This window comes from Eulemur rufifrons, chromosome 14, assembly GCF_041146395.1.
Source record: "Eulemur rufifrons isolate Redbay chromosome 14, OSU_ERuf_1, whole genome shotgun sequence".
Taxonomy (NCBI): Eukaryota; Metazoa; Chordata; class Mammalia; order Primates; family Lemuridae; genus Eulemur; species Eulemur rufifrons.
Genome location: NC_090996.1, coordinates 15936885 through 15955921, shown reverse-complemented (window position 1 = coordinate 15955921; position 19037 = coordinate 15936885). Strand labels below are relative to the sequence as shown.

The following is a 19037-nucleotide window of genomic DNA, read 5'->3' as shown; positions in this document are numbered from 1 at the left end:
CATGACGGACAGCAATGGACCGTGCCACCTCAGAGAACAGCAGCCAAGGGCACAAGGCCTGCACAGCCAGCCCAGGACACACGTGCCAAGGCCGAAGCCGGAATAACCCAGATCTAAATGGCCACAGCTGTGCCACCAGCGCCACCCCCATCCTGGGGTCTGTCTCCTTCCTGGGCCTTGGGAGTGAATGCAAGGGCAGGGCACCCTGTCCCTCTAGGAATCCCAGTCCCACGCATGCAGGAGGTGCTTGGCATGTGGGTGAGCAGGGTCCTCACCTGCCTAAGCTTCACCAGGGGCCCCAGGTCGCCTCTGTCTGAAAGTGTCCACCCCCCAACAGCGAGCAGCAGCCACCGAGATCCCAGGACATCTCGGTTCCTGGGCGTGACGCCCAGACGGCTGAGATCTCATAAGACCTGTTGGTTACCTCCAGCCCCTTTCGGCTGACGGGCAGAAATGAAGACAGTGTCAGAAACCTGCTCGAGTCACGCGACCAGCACACCCCAGAACCCCAACTTCAGTACCAAAGGCCACCTGCGTCTCACCATGGCCCCCCCAAGGGCACGGTTTCCAGCACAGCTCTCAGGCTGGCCACAGTGAGGTTCACCAACAGGAGCTGGCACCTTGGCTGAAGAAGCTGAGGGAAGTTGCAGCACACAGACACAAAATGAAACCAATCCTGGGAAAAGTTCAAGAACCCTGGAATTTTAGCATGGCTTCTCCCTCTGACCTCCCAGACAGGCCTTCCAAGCGAGGTAGGGCAGTACTGGGGCCCTTACCCCAATCCCCAAGACCCATCCCACAGAAGAGGACAAAGTACCAACACCTCCGTGGTGCGGAGACTCACTCTCTGCCCAAGGCAGCTGCAGACCCTCAGAGGGAACCCACGGGGCCTGCAAGGTGGACAAAGGGTCAGGGGTCACAAAGACACCTGCCCACTGCAGAGGCTGCTCCCTGGGGCAGAGACTCCAGGCCCACAGAGGGTGGGCTGGTCCAGTCCACAGTGACGACCACAAGTGGAGGAGGTGGGGGGACATGCGATGGCAGTGTTTCCTCCCACATGCTCCCTGGACACAGAGGCTGGCCTTGCTGCCACTGGTCAAAGCAAGTAATTTTAGAAAGTACCTCACTGTGTGGTGAGAGAAAAATGCAAAGAAGTATCCTTTCTCTTAATAGTTCACTCTGCTTCATATTCAAAGTAAAATGAAGAGGATCGCCTGGCAAAATGGTAAAGCTTTAATTTCAAATCACTTTTAATGCCCATTTCATCTGACAGTGGCTTTGAAAGCAAAAGGCAATCTTTATCATTTGAGGTTTTTTAAGTAAATTGATGTGATTATGTCCAACATAACCAGATGCTTCTAAAAGCCAATTTTCAAAGTGACATCAGCCCCCAAAATAAGAAACTCTTCCTTCTGGCTATGAATAAATTATTAAAGCACTCTCTCCACGGGGGGACAAGGCTGTGCTTGACAGCCAGTGGTGAGCAGGCTGGCTCCAGGCCTTCCTCGCAGACCCACCACCAGCGGTCAGCCGTGCACGCACAGGGAGCCCCTGCCCTGGTCCCACCGCACGTCCCTTCCCTCTGCCCTGCTCCCTGCAGGAGGCCAGAGCCTGTGCCGCTGTCCACCTGCCTCAAGGGCCTCCACCACGAATCAGACTGGGTTCAGCTCAGCCTGGCAGCTCACCCTCTCTTGCGGGGAGTTGGTCTGGACAGGCTACAGTCCAGTTTCAGCTGATGAGACCTAAGGAGGTCTGCTGGCAATGGGGGTCTTAGAGATGGTTTCCTAGTTCCAGAAAAGAGATCCAAGAAAGAGGCCCTTCTCTCTGCCTGGCAGTCCCTCGCAGTCACAAGACACCAGAAGAACCAGGTGTGGACAAAGAGAAACACGTATGTGGGCTCTGTGCCTGCCTCCTGCCATTCACAAAGGGCCCCTTTCCATCACACCTGAGCCCGTGCTAATGAGGTGGCCTAGGGTGGCCCCCTAGATAGTTCAGGATGGGGCTGGTCACCAAAGACCATGTGACTAGAGGGTGGGAGCTTCTGGAGGGAGGACAGTGGGCGCTGGAGACTAGGTTGTAATAACTCTTGGACTCCAAGATTTGAGGAGCTTCTGGGCGGGTGGTGTACCTAGAGAGGGCAGAGGAGCCCGGCACCCTGCCATACCGCGCCCTGTGCACGCTGTTCCTGAGTTATATCCTTCACGACAAACAAGGGATAGGAAGGAACGCACCCCCCTGAGTTCTGTAAGTCATTCTAACCAATTATCAAACCAGAGGAGGAAGTCACGGGGTCCCCCGAGAATCTAACCCTTGTGAGTGGCAACTGAAGTGGGGGCGACCTGTGGGACCAAGCCCTTAACCTAAGTGGCTGTGCTAACTCTGGTGGTGTCAGAAATAAATGGAATCGCACCCGGCTGGGGTCAGACTTGGAAAAGACACCAGGCACTTGGTGTTAGGAGGCCCTGGATGAGGCCACACAGCTACCCGCGTGCCAGGCTAGGGAACAGACTTGCTGGCTGCTGGGGGACATCTTTGTTATTTGCAAAGGCATCGGACTGTTGGGATAGTCTCTGTAGGCCCTCCTTGAGGCCACAAGCCCATGTGAACACACTTTTTCCTCCAGGGACTGAGTTTCTACACCATGATGAAGTCCGAGGGAGCCGACACGCTGCCACGAAGACGAGAATGCTCAGAACCCCAGGGATCCAGTGGCAATTTAAGCACATTGTCAGAATCATGACGGTGCCTCAGTCTCACAGCCACGTGGTGGAAACATGGGGCAACTTCGGCCCTCAAACCCCTGCTCCCACCACCCCATCTAGGACCAAATAGGGAAGCACAGCTGTCCCCACGTGAGCCAGGTGGGCACCCCCTCTCCCTCGCCCTAACTCTCCCAAGCAAACACTTCCCCACGGATGTCCAGGCTGCCCGGTCTACCTGCTGGTGATGGTGTTGTTCTTGTCCTTCAGGGCAAGCTCTCTCTGCTGCACCTCGACAACAAATCTGGAAAGGTCTTCCGGAGACCTGAGGAATGAAGAAGACACACTCAGTTCCAGTTGTTCCCTGGAAGTAAACCTAATTCTGCATACAAAATAGGAGCCCCAAAACAATGCCCATAGGTGCTTTGTTTCCAGGACGGCATGCTCTTGCCATGACCCAGGTTCAGCCACAGCCTGACATTAGCTACGCAACACTGGGCAAATTACTTTTATAAGCCTTCCTCTTATTTTACCTGCAAAAATAGGGACAATCTAGTGTCTCTATGCAGAGGGAATGAAGTAACATTTACAAAGCACCTGCCAAGTGCCTGGTAAAGAGGAGTGCCCAGTAGCTTCAGTCTCTTCTCCTCACCTCTCCTCCAAAACAGCCCCTGTAACCACAGCAAGAGCAACAACACGTCCCCACGCAGGCAATGTGGGCTTCATAATGTTCAAATCTATTTCAGATTAGCGGCCTCAGCCGACACTCGAGCAGCCCTACTGTCATTTCCATTTTGTAAACAAGAAAACTAAGGCTCAGATCTGTAAATGCCTGGTTCAAAGTCCACTAATAAGCGGCAATGGAACTTCAATGTGAATGGTATCTTTGAACTTAACACTATAACTCAGGAGAACACGCAAGGGGAATTTGAGAGATTAAAATTTATGCCCAGTGGCGTGTACACGTCCCCAGACACACATCTTGGCTTGAGGACCAACCCTTGCTCTTTCTACCACCTGTCACAGAACCAAGCATGGGGCCGTGCAGAAAGCAAGTGCCAGGCAAGGCTCTGTGTGCCTGACCCAGGCCCCATTAGGGGAACTACCACTGGGTCACTGAGTGAGTGACAGTGACCCCTACATTGGCCAAGGAGGCTATGACTCAAGCCACACCACTGAGACCAATGCCCCATGGACACAGAGTCCTACACAAAGCCACACAGAAGCGGCCACTGGTCACTGAGCCAGCCAGGTCCCAAAGCAGCTCTGAGCCTTAGGACGGCCCTGTGAGCGCCCGCTCCATGGCCACCAGGGAGCTCCTCTCTGCTCAGGTCAGCATGCTGCAACCAAGGATTCTAACAGGAGCCAGGTCCGGCCACCCACTGGCAAAGCCTATACACTGGGCCTCTGAGACCCTCTACCTCCCAAGAGCCACATACCAGCCTCTTCTGTCCCTTGAATACCTCAGCCCATGCAACCCCCAAAACACTGCCACCAGTTCATCCTGTGCTTGGATGGTACCTTCCGAGGTCTTCTCACGCACAGGAGATGTCACTTCCTTAAAAATCCTCTGGTCACGCCCGATGTCCCTCCCTATGCCATTCCTTTTTTGCATGGCGCTAAGGATGGCGGGAACCATCCCTGCCTGTTATCAGTCTGGGTGAGTCTCCATCACTAGGACAAAGCCCCCAAGAGCTCGTCCTCAGGAAGTCCTACAATCCAGCCCAGCTTGGCCCAGGCCCCAACCCCAAGGAGGAGCCCCCAGCTACCCCTCACACATGCCGAGTCTCTGTCAGCAGTGCCCACCCCACACACCCACCCGATTGCAGCCTCCTCTGGCACAGCACGCCTTGGCTCTCCCTTCCACACCCCTAGAGGCTTCCTCCGACCACCTGCAGGAAAGCCCCTTGTGTGGGTTCATACGAGGACATGGCACGAATGGATACGGAATCACCAGGCACCGGGCAGGGACTGCTGTCCATTCCTCCCTCAATACAAGTGAACTGCTGATTAGAAAACAGTTTAGTGGGGAAAATGTTTACTACTAAAAGATCTTTGGAGAAACTGAAAACTAGGAGGGTGATAAAAGGTGGATCCCACCTTGAATGCCAGTTACTACTCTTTTCAGAGATTCCTAAAGCTTTCCAATCTCAGGGAGTTAAAAATACTGGTGCAAATATAAGTATGCAAATAAATAAACCTTTCCAAGCCAAGAGATAATTTCTTCTGAAACATTTAAAAGAGATATTTAAGTTGCTTTTCATTTTTCTGCATTAGTCAGAGGGGTATGTAAATTGTTACTAAGTCAACAAGAAAAGTTTATTTGAAACAAATAAACACAAATGGCTTATGTCCACATTTGCAAAGCTGCCTCCCAGCCCCTGTGGGCCTGGCACCACCAGCTCTGCCTGGGGGGCAGGGGGGTGGCTGGCTGCACACCACCACCCTCTGCTGCCAGTCTCCTCCAACCTGAAGAGCCAGTAGACAGGCATCTGCCAGACAGCCACAGAGTCACCGGGGCTCTCACAGAGGACCAGCTGTCTGCAATACCCATCTGCACAGAGGCCTCCCCGGAACCTGCAAAGCAGGAAGCAGAGTGGGGAGCACTGATGCCAATTTAGAAACAAGCTTCTTGCCCCCAGGTACAAATTCACCCAGGAAGCTGGGACAGCGGAGGGCCAGACTCGCTGCTACCTGCAGCTGTGCAATTCCCACTGAAGTAAAGATCACCTGAAAGGTAACAATTTAATAGCAAGGGGAGAACTGAGAACAGCTCAAATGAATGCTTCCCCCCACCCCACCACCACCACGAAATGCTCTGCTCCCTGACCTTTCTTCGCCCACACTCAGGGAAGCCTCTGTCCCAGCCGGTCAGTCCAGCCTCATTCGGCCCAACAGGAACCTGAATGCCTTGGAACCTGGGAGCAGCAAGGGTCTGGCTCCGTGTGCAAGTATTTTTAATGCTGCCTTTTTAACAACAACAATACACATACACACACACACACACACACACAATTAAAAAGGTTAACTGAAGAAAATAAAACCAAGGCAGAGAAAAGGTTACATGTAACTGGATTAAAATCCGCATGGAGATAAGAAAATGCTCCCAGAACAAACAAGTGCTGTATTATAATTGCATCGTGATATTTTTTTATTTTGCAAAAAGTTTCTTTAATTTTGTTGTTAGAACTTTTTCAACAATGTTTTTAACTGTATTTTCTAGCTGTGGGACTGGAGGCCACAATGACCAGTCCTGACAAGATGAAGCCACACGTCACGCTACACTCTCGGGCGGTTACACAGAAGAGCCTGCCCGGGAGGCCGTCCCGAGGCTGGGGTACTCGTTCCAGCCTCTGGTCACAAGATCAGCCCACTGCTGTTCACACAGACATGCAAAACGTGGGGAAGCTCCCCAAGACCTCCTCAGCCTGACAGTGAAGGTGCAGTCGGTCCTCTCTGGGCACAGCGGACAGGCACATGAGGGACCACAGAAAGGCACTCCGGAAGCCAATGCTCCAGCCTGGAGCAGAGAATGAGAGGTCAACACGTGCACATATGTGTACATACCACATGTACGTACGTGTCTTTTCCACCCACGCTCCCCCAGTCACACAAGTCTGAGGACCAGGCTTAAAGGGCAAGGCAAGGACACCCTCCACACCTGCAGGCTCTCACACAGCCACGTCTCAGCCCAGAGTTCAGCATGGGAGACACAGTGGGGCATGCAGAGGAGCACACACAAGCCCAACGGGACACCGACCGTGGGCCATAGCAGGGCCGGTCACTGACTCCCAGGCCTGCAGGGAGCACAGCCCCACCGGGCAAAGATGAGCCGCCCATACCCGATCGTCCAAAGCACCCTGCTAGGCACTCAGCTGCCTCCTCCTAAAACGCCTCTGCTGAAGCCCGACACCCACAGAATGGTGTTGGAGGTGGGGCCTTTGGGAGGTGACCAGGGCTAGGTGAGGTCATGAGAGTGGGGTCCTCAAGACAGGATCAGTGGTCTTACGAGAAGACCCACGGGAGAGCTTGCTGTGTCCCTCTCTCCTGGCCCCACGAGCACACAGCAAGAAGGCAGCCGTGTGCCAGGCAGGAAGAGAGCCCTCACTAGCACCTGACCGTGCCAGCACCTGGATCCGGGACTGCCAAGTTCCCAAAACCATGAAAAATACATTCCTGTTCTTGAAGCCCATCTGTGGAGTTGTGCTACAGCAGCCTGAGACGAAGACACTCCTTCTGGCTGGAGGAGTTGGCCAGTCACACAGGACACTCAGGGAAGGGCGCAAGTGTGCACAGTTTGACTACACTTATGTGCCTCAAATTGCATGTACAACTCAGTATTTCTAAGTACAAAGAAAATAAATAAAATATACGTACTTATAGAATATAATCTAGAAAGATTCACCCCAAATTTATAGCGGCCATTACCTCCACGTCAGAGCTTGACTGAGTGGTGGCAATCAAAGGGATCTTTAATTTCATGCATTATCTGAATTTCTTATAATGAGAATCATACAGTAGTGTAAGTATAAATAAAAAAATGAAAAATGAAGGGGAAAAAAAGAAACAGCATGCTACCACTGCGGAAAATGCTGCTAGAAACGCCGGGCGGGAGCAGCTGGGGCAGAGGAGGCACCTGCAGTCCTGCTGGGCGCGGCTCGGGGCACTCAGCACACAGGGCAGCAGCATCGTGAAATGAAGGAGGGCCTCACGAGAAGCCCTGGGACTTGGGAATCCGGCTCGATCCTGTCAGGAGCCGGAGCCAGAGCCGAAGCTCCCCGCCACCACCTGTCAGGAGCGCCACGCAAGGATGGAGGCAAGTTCGTGAAGAGCTGTTGAATCATGAAGGATTATTAAACAACTGCAGCCTCCACCACATATCGAGTCAAAGACTAGAGTCCCAAACACTTCCAACTGGCAGGAAGAGTGTTTATTTTCCAGAAACCTCCTGACCTGTGTGTGGTTCAAACTACTCAGAGATGTTTACCCAGGGCGCTCTGGGGATTAGCTAAGTGCCTGTAACGAGAAGGAGTCATGCCAAGTATCATTACGGCCTAAGAGGAACACCCGATAGTCCGTTCCAAACCCTGCACTTCACAAACTGCAGAGTGGAAGGCGGTCAGGGGCCTCGGGAGCCTCCAGTTCGGAGATGACAGGGAAGTGACAGTTCCGACTGCAGCCCAAGCTGTGACATCTGCTGCTGAAAACTCTGGCTTCAGCTGTGAAGCCTTTTTCATTCTAACTGGTGGGTTTTCAAGGGGAAAAAAGTCTTTTTGTTCTACGTGCAGCTGAATTTTGACTCAAACCCAGCTGCGTGCAGAACGGCAGAGGCTGCAGGGAGTCGAACCCACTGCTTTATTTCCGAGGTGAAAGCGGCTCCAGCCAGAGCAGCAGCTATTTTGAGGCCCCTAATAGCAGATGCCTCGGCTCTCGCTGAAGCCCAAAGTGCCAGTTTCACTGAGTCTGAAAGACACGCGATCCAGAGGATGCCACTGTTGAAAATGAATGAAACAGCAACAGCCATAAAACTAATTAACAAACAAGAAACCTCAAGCTTTCTTCTGAGGTACTATTTTTTCCAAAGAATAGAAACCCACATGGCCCATGACCACACTCCAAAACTGCTGAGGCTGGATGTCAGCCGAGAGCCCTGCCGGAAGCGAGGAAGCTCAACCCCAGCGACAGGGACTCTCCTGCGGGGCTTGTTTTTGCAAAAAGTATGCAGAAACAGGAATAGAAAACACTAGACAGCAAAAACTTGGTGCTAAAAACCAAAAGGACAATAAGCGTTCACAACTGCAAAGTCACACCGGCAACAGGATATCACAGCAGCCGGCTTTTTCTTGATGATGTGACACAGTTGAGTGTTACACAAGTAGGGTCACCAAGTCGGGAGGGATGCATGTCACCCAGGACTGATGTCAGACAAAGGCTGGTACAGAGTCCCCGGAACACGGGAGAAGCAGAGTACTCCTGAGGAAGAGGGAGCAGTTCCACGCTGGGCAGTAGCCCAGCCCCCTGCCAGGCTCTGCAGGGGCTGCCAGCCTGAGCCACTGAGCGGGAGGTCAGACTTTCTGGTTCCAAGGTGACAGGTACTCAAGGGTGGGGACTTAACAAAGGGCACCAGTCCATCTTACCACCCAAGCCCAGGCTGCTCTACAACATCCTGGCCACATGGCCGATGCCTCTTCCTTTTCCAAAGCTGCCTGCTTCCCAAGTGGACAGAGAGGGGGTCACTGCTCCCCATGGAGACGGAATCGGAATACGTGCTGACTCAGGCACGGTGCCCCTCCCACATTTCTCTCCAGCCCCGTCCACATGTCCAAAGGGCCACACAGCAACAAACAACCCAGCAAATCCTTGTCCCGCTACGACCCTCTCCCACAGGCAACGATCACTTTCCTACAGAAACAAAGGTCACACAGACTGCCTGACCAGAAAAGAGGTACAAAAAGGCAGATGCTCCTCAAATTCCAAACTCACGGCCTCCAAAAACCCCTCCCCTGGAGCTATGCTCTGTCTGCAGGGCCTCTGCACACCCTTCTTCCGAACATTCTTCCCTGGAGATCCTGGCAGCCTGCTCCCTCGTCGCACCCTCAGGGGTCTCCTCAGACATCAGTGGAGTCTCCAGCAGGGCCTGCCCTCCTCCCATGTAAAACTGGACGACCCCCCCACGCAAGACTTGCTCCCTGTCACCAGTCCCTACACTTCAGAAATCACAGCGACAACCTGGATGCTACATATTTACCTATTTCTCAATTGTCTTTCTCCCTCATCTGGAAAGTGGGCTCCACAAAGCCACAGTATTGTTTTTTATTTTCTTCCATTTTCTTCACTGGCATGATAGGTTTTCAAAAATAAAGGTGGATAATGGAAAAATCATGACACCTTTCCAGAACAATAGCTATCCAACCAAATTCCACCAAACTCTGAACTCAGACCACTGAATTAAAAGTTTCATAAAACTGGTTAAATAAATTACAGTCCATCCACACGATAGAAATCTGTTTAAAATCATAGGAAAGGAATGCAGAATTCTTTATATATATTAATATGAAAGATCATGAAAATGCGTTGCTAAATAAAAATACAAGGAGCAGAACGTGAGTACACTATGCCACCATCTGTATGAAGGAAAAGACAGGCATGGCTGGTCTGGCTTGCATAGGCACAAAATATGTCTGAGGACAAACAAGAAGACAACAGTGGCTTTCTGCAGAGAGAACAGGAACTGGACAGGAGACGTGTCACTGATATTTTTTAAAATTTTTTCAGCGCTTTGTACCTAGGAAAATAATAGCTATTCAATAAATAATTTTTCAAAGCTTAGTACTAGAACCCTATACTGTAGAAACTAGTACTACATAAAAATTGTGTGAAAGGAAAACAAGTTATTTCTGTGATAAATTAATGCATAGAAATCTAATTATAATCACTTGTAACAAAACAATCACATCATTCCTAAAGGATATTCAGCTATGCATAACAATACAAATAATCACAAATGAGGCAAAAACATTTGAGTGAAAGCCTTCCCATCTAAAATGATCAAGACAAGCAAAAGTTGGCTAAGTGGGGAATCAAATGATACATGTATCTCAAACATTTTAACCGAAGCCATAAAAATATGCAATTATTCCCCAAGCTGCAAACTTTTTCTCCAAATACAGGTCTATTAATTGGCTCTTCACCTTACATATTTTTGCATAAACCACATCCACAACACATAATGCATAATTTTTAGCTTTGTTTCTTAAAAGTGGATGCCTGCAATCTTCCTAGATTTTACAACTTTTCCCATTAATCTTTTACAATGTGTTTTATTCAACAGCAATTTTTTTTAGCAATTTTCCTTTGAGACTCTCTAAAGCATTCAACTTTGTTTTCAAAGAAATGCTGCCTTCTTTTTTTTACATATTTCTTTTTCATCAGTTCCATAACATGTAATTAAATTATGTAAATGCAATCACATGTGCAACTGGCATAAACAGGCAGGTTTAGGATGGACCACCACCACCTCCTGGGAACAGGACTGAGTAAGCAAGGGCCATAATTTTTGACAAAATTCTGGAATGATTAACACAAAACACAGGAGCCAGGTTTTGCGGGTGAAGGTAGGGGAGTCATGGGATGAAACTGGGGGAATGGCCACAATTTTTGAAAGCCACTGTTTTATTTCTTTAACGTGAAGATGGGCACATAGAAAACCCTATGTACATTTTTCTATGTATAATACATTCAAATTTTTAAGAAATTAAGAATAGCCTATTAGTCATGAGAGTCACTATGCTGTAGGCATCTATCAGAATTTTCCAGAGCAAGAACGGGAAGTTCTGGCCAGCCCAGTGAGGCAACCAGGTGCACAGCTCTTCAAAGAGTTGCTACCCTCCTCTCCGTGCCACTCTGACAGAGCGTCACATTCACCCACACAAGAACTGCAGAGAAGAGTAGAGCACACACAAATAACATTCTCATTTTCAAAAAGCAGATTCTGGAAGCCAAAAGAGGCAGCAGAATTAACATCTTAGATTCTGAAGTCAGATAGACAAGTTTCAAATTCTAACACCATTCAATATTAACTGTGTGACCTCAGACAAATCAGTTAACCTCTCCAGACCTCAATTCCCTCCTCGGGACAATGGAAACGATAATGGCACCCTGACATGTGGTTGTCCTGAGAATGCTGCATGTAAAGGACTTAGCAAATAAGTGGTCAATCAACAGAAGATATTATTGGAATATTATTATGAATTATAGGCAATATTATAGAACATGTCACCAAAATGATATTTGTGTCCAATTAGAAAGCAATGTGGCAATTACTAGTTACCAGCATGAACTCACTAAGAATGAGATTTACATACACTCATATTTCCACTGTTGATTAGGTTACTTGTGCAATGAATTGCCATATAAACATACAGAATATTATTGGAAATAAACACTTATCTATCCCTTGGCCATGCTCCAGAGGAGACATAAGCTGATTCTGAACATTCAGGCCCTGCACCAAAAAGTGCCAATTAATGTCAAGTGATAAAAGAGACCAGAGAACTAGGCCCAAGAGAAAGACCACACCTCCAGAGCCAGCCAATTCACACTCACGTCCAGCTGGGCCCTGGCTCCCTGGCCATGAGGTGGGATGACACTCCAACTGCAGAACCCCACAGTGAGGGCACCGGACAAGCATGAGGGAAATCCTCAAACCTTCGTGAAGATTCTTGCTGCTGCTGCTGCTGCTGCTGGGATCTCCAGGGCAGTGCCCAACACGTACCCTGTGGAAAACCTTCGCCATCCTTCAGCAATGACAGATGCACACCTACTAATTTCTACATCATACAGAACCAAGAAAGCAAATTTGTTAAATTGACAGAATCAGAGCCTAAAACCACACTGAAAATCAGGAAGGATGGAGAACTATGGGAAAAATATGTTTCTGGCAGTTGTGCACAAAAGTGCAGTAAAAAGGGAAACCTATTCCTCAGCAGTGCCTGTGAAAAGACCCATGGAATCTGTGTGTCTGAGGCGATGCCCACTCATGCAACAGGTTTAACCAAACTAACTCACTACGTGCCCGGCGAGGACACTGCAGGGCAAAACCAACAGAGTCCTCAGGTGCCGAGAGCTGAACAGCAGCTGGGACAGACAGTTGTCACGACAGAATCTGGAAGGTGACACCCTCCCAGGCCCAGAGGAGCACAGTGGGGACTACGTGGTAGGATCACAGACATAGAGTGGCAGGAGCGGGCTGGAGAGGACGGGCGGCACTCAGGCAGGCCAGCCAGGAACAGGACCCCTGAAGAGGTGACATCTGAGTACTAACTCGGTGAAACAAAGTGAAATAGAAGGAAGAATTTATGGAAGTTCAGGAACAAAGACGGTGGAGCTATTGACTGGGAGGACACAGGAAACTTTCTGGAGTGGTAAAAATGTGTTATCTTGATGAGGCATGAGTTACATTTGTCAAAACTCATCAACTACCAAAACCTGTGCATTTCACTGTGCAGGCTCAGGGATGTCTGAGCAATCAGCATGAATTCACAGGAATGTGTTTGTCAAAAAAACTGACAGCCCCAGGGAAGAGGCTGCCTGCGCAGAAAAGCCAGGCAGCAGGCGTGCCCAACGCCACCGCCCACCACAGCTCCCAGCCCACTTGGACCCCCCTTCTGTGGGGCTGGAGACACGAGATATGTGCAGCAGGCAGCAAAGAGTGGTTACCATGGGGTCTGCGGAAGAGCAATCTGCACCTACTCAGCTTCGCAATAAACCAAGGTGGTATCCATGGCACTAAACGACAAAAACATGGATCATAGCTCAACAAAATGGAACGGGCAGGAGAACAGAGCACTTTGCTGGGTAGTCAATCCTCGTCCCTGAGAAATACAGTGAGAGACTCACGGGCGAGGTGGCAGGAGGCAGAGGGTACAACAACACGCCTTTGGGGGTCTACGGTAAGGCATGCAATACCAGGGCCACGCCAGCGGGGCCCTGTGCACTCCCCGTGGCCCCACTAAGATGAGCGTATAATGTGGTGCAACTGAACCCAAGGTGCACCTGTGTCTGATTTCAGCACTGTGGCTGGGAGCCCACACTTCTCTGCAGAAGACCCAGTCCTGGAGTCCACACCCACTAAAACCTTAGTCGGGACTGGTGGGGTCACTCCTTAAGTGGCTTCAACAAAACCACACGTTCTCTCACACGCACACTTTCCACAAGAGCAGGCTGCCAGCAGCAAAGTCCGTGTCACCGTCACGGTGTGGACCATCTAGGGCCCGCCCTGGGACCAGAACCTGCTGCAGCCTTGACTCAGGCCATTTTTTTTCCAGCTCTTTTGCCAGGACCTGGCCTCCCACCTACAGCCTAATAGAAGCCAGATCTCACTCAGCTGTCCACAAGTCAGCAACTTGGCTTAACTGCTTCAGGGAAACGAATTACAGGGGTCCCCAGACACATGTAAATAAAATGAAGAAATTTCAGATTTACAGTTGCTGCCTTCAAATTCTCTCTCCCAGCTCAGGAAGGATTAAAAGGACTTCAAAGAAGCCTGGGTTCCAATTAAGCCAGTGTGACCACCCCAGGGATGCTAGAATATTCCTCTGATTAGCAAGAGGCGCTCTTTGAACTGTTCGGGCTAAAAAAAGCTCTCAGAACCTTTCAAACAAATGCCATAATTTTCTCTCCCTGTTCCCTCACTCTTTGGAAAAGCTGATCTTTTGAATGCTTTTTTAAACATTCAAAAAGAAGGCTAGAGAATGGCCCCAAACACAATGTTAGGGAGAAGCTCAGAATAGGAGCAGCACACAGGCAGCGTGGGGTGCGACTGGACACTAGTGGCCAGGCCTCTAGGAGGTGCAGGGTGCTGCTGGCCTGAGTCTACGACACTGCGTGTCCACGCTCAACAGGAGGCCGGAGCAGCTGGGCCAGGGGAAAGGTGTGGGCAGAGCCACACCTGGCAGGAAGCTGAGTAGCCTCCTGGCAGACTCCCCTTCGTCAAGCCAGGGCCCCAGTGTGACAACCTCAAACAGGAGAGGCCCTGGGAAAAGCACCCCACAAGCGTGAGAACAGCACTCACACCCCACAACGATGCACATCCATTCACCAAGTGCTCTTCTAAAAACCGGCTCAGGGCTCCAGGGAGACTGAGCTGGAACCAGTGGGGCAGGCAGAACTGTCACTTCACACCGGAAGCAACTGCAGCTCACAGGGCTGGGGAGAGCTGCGAAAGGTGCCTTGTGAGCACAGAACATGAAAACAGCCCCACTGTGGCCAGGTGGCCTCCAAGGACACTGAAAGGAAGGTACAGGTGCGTCTCGCACAGAGCAACAGGCATGCTGTTGGGAGTGGCATGGAAGCCAACGGGGAAACCAGCTGACACCACCAGGTGCCTAATACTTCTGGGGTTTAAGAATTAGAATAACTGTCCTATAATGAATTTAGTACTCCCCACCTACCCTGCACACGAGGATTTCCTTCAGCAGAGAGGCAGTGAACTGCAGAGAAAAGAAGAGTGAATTGAAAAATCAAGTAAATCTGGCTTCTAGAGAAACAACCAAAGGCAACATATGAACAAAGGACCTGAACAGATGCGGAAACTCAGAGAAGAGCCATCATTAGTGAGATGCTCTCCTTGGCTTGCTGAGCAACAGAGGGTGAGGAAAGGTCTCAGAACTTCAGAAAAGCAACAGCCATGCTCTTGCAGAGCTGGCTGTGGTCCCAGCTGGTCCCTAGCTTGCTATGTGGCCCTGGGCAAGTTACTCTTACCTTCTGTACTTGAGTTTATCCATCTTTAAATGAGAGGAAGGGGCTGGGAGACCTCATCCTGATCTGTAATTCTCTTTCCAGAAACAAAAATTGCCTAAGAATCTATTCCCACTGACTGGGTGAATGACGTGGGAGATTCCCAGCGGAGGGCGCAGTGAGGCAAGTTCCCTGGGGCAGGAAGACAGAAGGGCGTTCTAGAAAGGTCTCGAAAGACCACGAGCCTAGAGTGGGAGAGGTGGACAGCTCAGGGCATGGAACCCAGAGGCCACGGTAAGGATGTTGGGCTTTATTTTAAAAAGCTACTAGAGGGATGGTTTAAGCAGAACAATAATATGCTTGTTCTTGTTGATACGCTTTTAAATGTGTTCTAAAAGTGCTGCCTGCAACAGGAAGAATAGAAATCCCCTCCACACCCAGCAGTAGGGAGATGATACACGAAGGACATCCACAGGATGGCCCCCGTGCAGCTGGCAGGAAGGACGCCGTGCAAACACACATAAGGAAGCAGGCTCGAGGGAGGACTGAACACAGGCTACAAATCCACGAGGATTCCACTTTTAAGGTCCATATTAGGTACTCAAGATCTAGAACAATAAAGAAGAATCTCTTAGAGTGCTTAGTCCTCAGTGCTGAGGTTACGAGCGTTGGTATTCTTTTATTTATCTGTATTTCACTACTTTTTAAAGTACACATGAAATAAAACTAACAAAAAATCTATAGCCACCTTGCTCAATTATAAATTGTTATTTGCATGGGAAAAAAATCTCTTCTCCAGTCCAATAAGGCAAATAAAAGGCTTAAAGAGATATGCACGTAACAAAGGGAGCTTGGTGCGCTGCGGTGTCTACACAGGTGCCAGGCACGTGCTGTGCGCAATCAGCAGGACAGGCCATGGTGCCCCACCTGCATCGAGTTTGCCAGAAGACAGACAACAAGCAACTGGTGAAAGTGCCAGCACTGGGAGGCTCAGTGGGCCCAGGGGTGCTCACAGCAAAGGCTCATGACACAGTTCAGATGGGATCTAACGACGAGAGCCCAGGGGAGTGAGGGTGGCAGACCACCGCGTCCTGCCCTCGGGATGTCCCTTCCACACTGACCAGGGCCGGCTCCGGCCACAGCTACTGCGACCATGACCAACAGCAGGCTGGAGGCCTTGCACTCCAGGTTGTCCTCACAGGACCCAGCCACACAGACAGACCACGAGGAAAGAACAAGGCGGCCCCCAGCCACCTTGACAAGGCGGCACCTGTGTGAATAAAGCCGTCCTGGATCCCGCCCCCAACTGCCACCTGTTGCAGCCGCCAGGTCAGGCCCAAGCAACATGCAGAATCCTGAGAAATCATCCAGTACCATCTGAAGCCACTAAGTGCTCAGCGCTGGAGCAATTTGTGCAGAAGAATCCCTCGCGCCAAAGTGGAGAACATGTGCGAGAGCTACCAAAGCGGAGAAGCACAGAAGTAGTGCTCAGGGTGGCTGGCATGGAGCACAGGGGGAGGGCAGAGCGAGGTGACAAGAGGGAAGCTGGAGCATCGGGCAGGACAGGGCCTTCTGTGTAGCTACGTGAAGAAATGAGGACTTTATGGGGACATGGACAGGGACATAAGAAGGGCTCTGAGCAAGGTCACGTGCTCATCTCTGTGTGTCACAGGGATCCCTCTGTATGATGGAGTAAAGAACGGCTGGAAGACGCCCTCTCAGAGTCAAGACAGTGAGGCAGCCCCTGCACTAGAAGGATGTCTTAAACCGTGGAACAGCAGCAGGGATGGGTGCAAATGGCACTATCAAAGGAAAGCTAAGGACAGGGAATAAAGAGACCAAGAGACATGGGGGCAAGCAGGGCAAGGAGGAGGTTGGGGTAAGAACAGGGTGTCTGCTATGGACCTTGAGCAGCGCGGTGCCTTCCCCAAAGACCTGCTTTAATTGGGATGTTTGTCCCCTGCAAATCTCCTGTTAAAATTTAATCACTCCTGTGGCAGTGTTGGGAGGTGGGGCTGAGAGGGAGGGGCCCAGGTTGCGGGGCAGACCCCCCTGTACAGATTACTGCCCTCCCTGGGGGGAGAACTGGCTGTTATGAAGTTGGGGGGCAGCTCCCCTTTCAGGCTCTCTCGTGTGATCTCTGCACACACCAGCTCCCTCCCCTTCCGCTTGGAGTGGAGGCTCCCTGAGGCCTCACAGAAGCAGATGCTGGTGACCCCAGTGGCGGGCTTCTTGTACAGCCTGCAGAACTGTGAGCCAATAAACTTCTTCTTTATAAATACTCAGCCTCAGATGTCCCTTTATAGCAACACAAAAACTGACTGAGACAGACAGGACGAGAGGAGAACCGAGCTCCCCGTGGCTGGAGAGAGGCAGGAACATGGGAGGAGCTGGTTGTTACAGGGACCAAAAGCAGAATAATTTCCTCCTTCCAACAATTCAAAGATCACAGCTGGAATACAGATAATTTGGCAAGACAGGCAGAATTTAATAGTGCCTGAAAAGGGCCCAATTTTCCTGCTGCTACACTTCTGGGGGCTCCAGTTAAAGAATGAGGTAGGAAAGAGAACTGGGGAGATATTTCTGAGAATTTCAGCATTTAGTTGAGGAGAAACAACATTTACTGAGCATCCTACCACCTGACCCCTGAGGGCAGCACTATCTTCCTCCCCATTTTACAGATAAAAACACTGATGTGGTTTAACAGTTTGCCTGAGGTCGCACAGCTAAAAGAGGCGGCAGCTGGACTCAAACCCATGCTCCTCATCAGGAGGTCACGCGTGTCAGGACAAAGCACACACCCTGCAAAGACAACGTAACTCACCACCTGAAAGTACCTGTGGTTTACAGAAGGGGCCATGTGATCATCTCTTTGCCATATAAACGATGGCAGAAAAGCCCTGCAGCTGGCGTGCAGAGGTGTGCCACTCAAATCCAGGCTCGCTGCTGCGACCCTCGGCCACTTGTGGGCACCTCTGATAAGAGAGAACCACCCGCCCCCGCCCCCGCAGGCTACTAGAAGGGCACCAGGCCCACAAGAGGTGTGGAAAATGAGCCAAACCTGGACAACGTTCCCCAGCCTGCCATTCACGAGCTAATCATCATTCACAGACTACATCTGCTGCGAAGCTACACTGTAAAGAAACCTTCTCACAGGCAGGGTTCTGCAGCAGTGCCCCTATAAACAAAACTAGACTTTTCAAAGCAAAAACAGAATTCTTCTTCAAGGGACCTCTTCCTTCACATGTAAGTGGTACTCCAATATAAATGGGAGATAAAAGCACACCACTCACCTCCCCTGCTGCAGACACTCAGAGTGCGGCATGCGAGGAAACTTCAGGGTCTGAAACTAAACCACTAAATCCCAAACCACATCATCAGAACTTACATTCAACAGTATGTCCACAAAGCACCACCAATCCCAGGGGCGCTTCACAACCACTCCCAAGCAGGAAGGACAGGCCATGGTGCAGCCATTTTACAGATGAGACAACTGAATCTCTTGGTGCCCACGTCACTAGCAGCTGCTAAAGCAAGGTCCTAAGTCCTAATTGTGATGGAACCTCTTACTGCCCCGGCCCCACCCAGCTGTCTCGTGAGCAGGAAACAGACGCTGAGGTATCTTCTTCCTCCCAGATGATCCCGCGACACCATCAGCTCTCCCGGCTCCATGGGGTGACAAGGCATGACAAGGGATGGATGGACAGGTGGGAGACCAGAGGGAGATGCCTCTCAGGCCCTGGTCTACCCCAGTGCCTGAAGCCCTGGGGTGAGAAGCAGCTCTGTCCTCGTCAGGGTATAAATCCCAGACCGTCACTGCTCGGTCACAAGCAAGGCCAGCACAGAGGGAAGGTGGCTCCACCTGCCCTGAGTGCCCTGGGCAGTGAGGACATGGCCCCGGCTCCACCCACGAACCTGAGGAAACCGAAGCAGGCCCAGCTCACCCTGGAGAGTGAGCCGTGTCTAACCTTGCAGTTCCATACCTTGGTTCTGGGCCTGGCTTTTTGCTGTTATCTCCCACATACCCTGCTATCTGCAAAATTAACAAATCAGGCCTTTAGGAGGCTCTGAATGGAAGAATCAAGATGGCATTCCCAGGCA

At 50.7% G+C, this 19037-nt stretch overlaps 1 protein-coding gene across 2 annotated transcripts in view; it reads right to left on the bottom strand.

The window, feature by feature from the left end:
- Window positions 1-19037, bottom strand: part of MAD1L1 (mitotic arrest deficient 1 like 1) — a 368629-nt gene that overhangs the window by 308893 nt on the left and 40699 nt on the right. For both annotated transcript variants that reach the window (XM_069486644.1, XM_069486645.1), the window contains exon 11: window positions 2938-3024. In XM_069486644.1, the coding sequence (XP_069342745.1) occupies window positions 2938-3024 (87 nt within the window). The remainder of the gene's footprint in view (window positions 1-2937; window positions 3025-19037) is intronic.